General features: G+C 39.4%; 1 protein-coding gene across 1 annotated transcript in view; it reads left to right on the forward strand.

The window, feature by feature from the left end:
- srek1ip1 (SREK1-interacting protein 1) overlaps nt 1-1,755 on the forward strand; it is a 4,296-nt gene extending 2,541 nt beyond the window's left edge. The window contains exons 3-5 of the mRNA XM_013910120.1: nt 114-266; nt 531-606; nt 916-1,755. Of these exons, the coding sequence (XP_013765574.1) occupies nt 114-266; nt 531-606; nt 916-1,153 (467 nt within the window). The 3' untranslated portion in view covers nt 1,154-1,755. The remainder of the gene's footprint in view (nt 1-113; nt 267-530; nt 607-915) is intronic.
- The last annotated feature ends 3,101 nt before the right edge of the window (nt 1,756-4,856 follow it).

Below are 4,856 nucleotides of genomic sequence, written 5' to 3' on the forward strand. Positions count from 1 at the left end.
TTTTTTTACTTATTTGCATGTCCTCTTATGAGTTTCAAGGTTGAGGTTCAGAGATGTTAATTAAAAAGTGTCCTCACCGCTCTTTACCGCTCTCTCTGACTTTCATCTTTCAGCGGGCCATTTAACATTTGAGTGCCGAAATTTTGTTAAAGTGGACCCTCATAAGGACATTGTTCTGGATGTGAGCAGCACTAGCAGCGAGGAGAGTGAAGATGATGAACCTCAGGTTCAAAGCGGCGAGAAACGAAGCGGCCAGCATCGCAAAGGTCAGAATTGATGCACCTGCCCTTGTTTTCTGTAAGCTTTTAAAATATGCAATTATTTACTGCAAGGCAATTTGCAATAAATACAGCAGTTTTACATAATTCAGCATCCAATCAACATCAATACAAGCTGGAGCCTGATTAAAATCAAAAGTGTGGATCTTTGCAATTGGACAGCAGTTATTTTATTAGTTCTTTATTTGTATTTATTTATTTTTGATGAGGCCTCTTAGTTATGAGATTAAAGGTGCTGGTTTTGCATGGTAGGTTCCCATGACAGCGATGATGATAGAAAAAGAAGACGAAAACGGAAGAAGAGCAAAGACAGAAAGTCAAGAAAGAGGTAACCTAAATATTTTTGATGTCCCAGTCTACTTGTTTGCACATGTTTAATGTTCATATTATATGAGTTGATGTATTAAGATAGAGCTATGAGAGTGTTGTAACACACTTGTACTCCACTGCTGTCATCCTTGTATTTATTGTGCCTGAGTATTTACTTGCACTACTTGCATAAGTCAGACTCAGTATATATTTATTACCTTTGAAGTTTATTTGCCCGCTTTTCTGAAATGAAAGTGTGTTTACCTTCATAGATAAACTGAGTTGTTTGATTTGTTTTTGTCTTTTAATACTTTTTGTATTTACTTAGATCTGATTCATCATCGAGCGACGAGGAGGAGCTTTCAAAAAAGAAAAAGAAGCGCAGCAGGTCGCGCTCTTCCTCTGATGAGGAGCGTAGAAAGAAGAAAAAGAAAATAAAAAGCCAAAAGAAGAAAAGCAAAAAGAACAAAAAAGAGCACGGGAAGCATCACAAAAAAAGAGAGAAGAAAAGGAAACACGAGTCTTCTTCCTCTTCCAGCTCAAGTGACTCCTCAGAAAGTGACTGAACCAAGTAACTTTGCAGCTTTTGGATGTCCAACATATTTATTCTGCAGCCCACAAAACGTAGTATTTAGTGGCAGTCATAAATAAGGCACCTCATCTTGTTGTATATAGGTGTTTCATTAGCGAGACGAAGAATTAAAATGTGAATTTGTGTTCTGTGGTGCCACCCAATGACACCTTATGCAAATTTAACAAACCTCACCCACGTTTTTTTGACGTGTTCAGGAAAACATGCACAAAACCAAGGATCATCCCCTGCTGTAGTTTCTCTTTGTTTTTTTTTCAGGCTTTATGCAATGTCACAAGTGTCATTTGTGTTGTTTAAATGTATAGCTGTAGTCAGAAATCGTTACAGTAATGGAAGCTTTTAAGTCCAATCAAAAAACTTCAAATAGTTACTTTACAATAATTTTACTGTCTTACTGTAATGTGGTTGTCAGATTTGTCATCCACATCTTACCGAAAACCATCTGTATTTTAGAAGAGTTCATTCCAAACCATCACAAATATCAATTTTGCATACTTTACCCTTCCTATTGATAGAGCTTCATTTCATATTCACCATTTACTACTTCTGTTGTAATAAAATTTTATATTCGTATCAGTTTATGTGAAACTGTTTCCTGTTTTTGAAAAATGTCTTCTTTCGATATAACATTATGATGATGATGCTCACAAGAGATACAAGCCTGTTGCAGCTTGATTTTATTTTTTTAATCAAAAACATAGAGGGTACAGTACAGTCTTGTGGCAGGTAGAGGGCAGCAACATGCCTAAAATGTGAAATAAGCCAGCTGAATTGCCAAAGCAGGGACAGTGATCAGTAATCTTGAAGATGTAAGCTTTGATGCTGATATTTTGTTCTTGGTTTGGCAGGCTGCTTAATATCAAAATGTGAGAATTTTTCAGGAATAATTATGAGTAATAAAACAAAAAATGCAAATGGATAAAAGGAAATTATATGAAACGAAGGTGGCAAATGACTTCTTCAATCTGACAAACGAGCATAGAGGGTTAAACAGATCACGCTTCATAGTTGTGTTTTGAAGTTTCAGAAAGTGAACTGAATCACCTCAAGTTACTGGCATCGTGTCTTCTGATGGTGTCAAGTGGATCCAGCCAAAAAGACTTGCTGACTCTTGCTTGATTTGCCAAATAATCCTGAAGTAGCTGAGTAACAACACTCCTTGGCAGGGCTCAGTGCAACAGGCACCCGTGTCAGTCTCACTCTGATGCAGTAAATGTTTAGAACACGGGTGTCAAACTCAGTTTACGTCGTGGGCCACATGCAGCCACCTTTGATCTCAAGTTTAAGTAAACATTTAATCCCTGCGAACTTCATGTTTTATATATCACACATATAATATAAGAAAAATAGCAATTTTGTCACAGTTTTTCTAAAGAAATGCTGCCCGCTGTGAAGAAGGAATTCAGTCAGCATGACTCTTTGGACTTAAACTGTAAGAATTAGTGTATAAAATTACAGCAAGTGTTCTTGTAAGTCATTTCCCAGACAGTCCTGTAATTATAAAACTGAAAGTTTTTATTAATTCAGAGAAACCCCCCTTTTTTCAGCCGTAGTGCCAAAACGGAAAATTTTATAACCTGTAGTGAAAAAAAAAGGAACTTTAGTGCCAGTTATCAGTTACTTAATTGCTTTGGTGTAGTATGAAGGGCCATGGGGGTCTTTATCAGTAAAAAAAAAAGCTGTAAAAATCATGGTCTCCTTCACTTGCTCTAAATTCCGTCCAGTGGACTTAGTCTTTGTCGAGCCGATTCTTATTTTTTACACACCTTGTTTAGAGGGCATTTGATAAAGAAAGGGTGTCCCTAGTTATATCGCAGTCTTCCCTCTCACGAGAATAACTATTATGTGCCCTCAGGAGGACAAACCATCAGCATGATGGCTGGGGCTCTCTGCAGACCCTGTTATGGCTCTAGCACCATCGGCCTTCATGCCATTGTTCTTCTTCCAGGGTGTCAATAAAATATGAGGGAGTACAAACACCCACAGAACCTTGGTTTATCTGGGCTGTGTGACAGGTGTTTATAAATAGGCCTTTAATTTCATCTTGCCGTGGGGGAAAACGGGGAGTGGGGGGGCTTTTAAACATCTGCAACATCCTGTCAGCTACGTGCATGGCTACTGATCAGAGCCTGATGTTATGATCAGACATATCCCGACTTTATCTCTCTTTTCTTTGAGATCTCGAGAGCCATTTTTCCCTCCTTAATAAAAACAAAACAACCAAATGATGTTCAGATGCCGCTGACAACTAAGTGAAGACAGACGAGCAATCAGTGGAGAATTTATGGAAATTCGGGGTTGCCATATTTGATTCCCGAGGGGGGCATCTGAGATAATGGATTTGCAGTTTAATACATGGCACAGGCTCACTGTGTGTCTCGCATATGCTCGGAAAATCAACAGACAAATAGCTGGTAATGTGTTCAGGAGCTACAGAATGCAAGCTGACATGATTATTACAGAGTAATGCCCACGGTCCTTAGAATAATACTAATAAAATCAAGTTGCGCGTGTAGGAAACACTCAGTTGTGACACCTGAATATTGCTCGTGTTCTCTTGAAGGTGCTTTGACAAAAGAAACTTCGAGAGTGTGAAACTTCATGATTGCACAGATGGCAAGAGGACAACTTGATACCGAGGAGCAAATAAAGTTTAAGGAGTGCTGCTGTGTGCAGCGGCATGGTGCAAACCATATGCTGTTTGTATAAGACTACAACGAGGCTTTCCTATTTTCTTCAGCTCATTGGTTTTTAGTGAGCCTGTCTGGCTGTAGGAATGCAGAGAGCAAATGGGACTGCGCTAAGCCATTTAAATGAAAATGAGATGGTCAGAGTCATCTTTTGGAGAGTTTAGCTGCAGTGGAACAATCGTTCAGCACCCCTCGTGTAAATATCTTTGAGGCATTGATCTCGAACTTTAATGCGAATCCTTCTTCTGAATGGCTGGCCTGAATGATTGCAGCGGTAGAAAATGATCTCTCATTAACATAAGGTGTGTTTCTCAATTTGTTTGTATAACTTTTGCAGCTCAGTTTCAGGCCTCTTTGGGCGACCTCGAAGCATGCACTGATGCCTGTTTTTATCCATTTTGGGGGGATTTGAGCTTACGTGTGCTTTTTTTTCCAGCAACGCCCTCAAGGAATGGCCAAGTGCAACCACGGGCCTGTAGTGAATTCAGTAGAGGTGGTGAAGCCATCCAAAAATCGATAGCATCTATCTGTCAGACTGACACTAGCATGATAGGATCGATACTTTGGTTCTATCCTCTAATTTCAGTACTTGTACCTACTTGACACAACTCAGGTTGACTTGACTCAGTTTTTTTGGGTTCTTCTCTGGGTTATAGTACCTGGTACCAGGTACCTATACTTTGGTGGGAGCTCAGAGATTGATGTCAACAGACTCCATGCCACTGATTGACCAGGGAGTGATGTCTCCAATATGCATAGTTAAAAATGTCTGAACCTTTGTGTGTTCACTGTCATGTCTACTTTAGCACATTTGAACAACAGAAGCTGACTCAACATGCTTTAGAGACAGGCACATTAACATCCCACGGGTCCAGCAAAGGTCTGGTTGAAAAAATACATGAAAAGCTGAAAGCTGTGTATTGTTGCACTATTGTATTGGCAGTTTGGAGCTCGGTATTTACTTGGTATCTGATCGATGACAAGGTT

Source organism: Pundamilia nyererei, unplaced genomic scaffold (assembly GCF_000239375.1).
Source record: "Pundamilia nyererei isolate P.nyererei 1_Seehausen unplaced genomic scaffold, PunNye1.0 scaffold00036, whole genome shotgun sequence".
NCBI lineage: Eukaryota > Metazoa > Chordata > Actinopteri > Cichliformes > Cichlidae > Pundamilia > Pundamilia nyererei.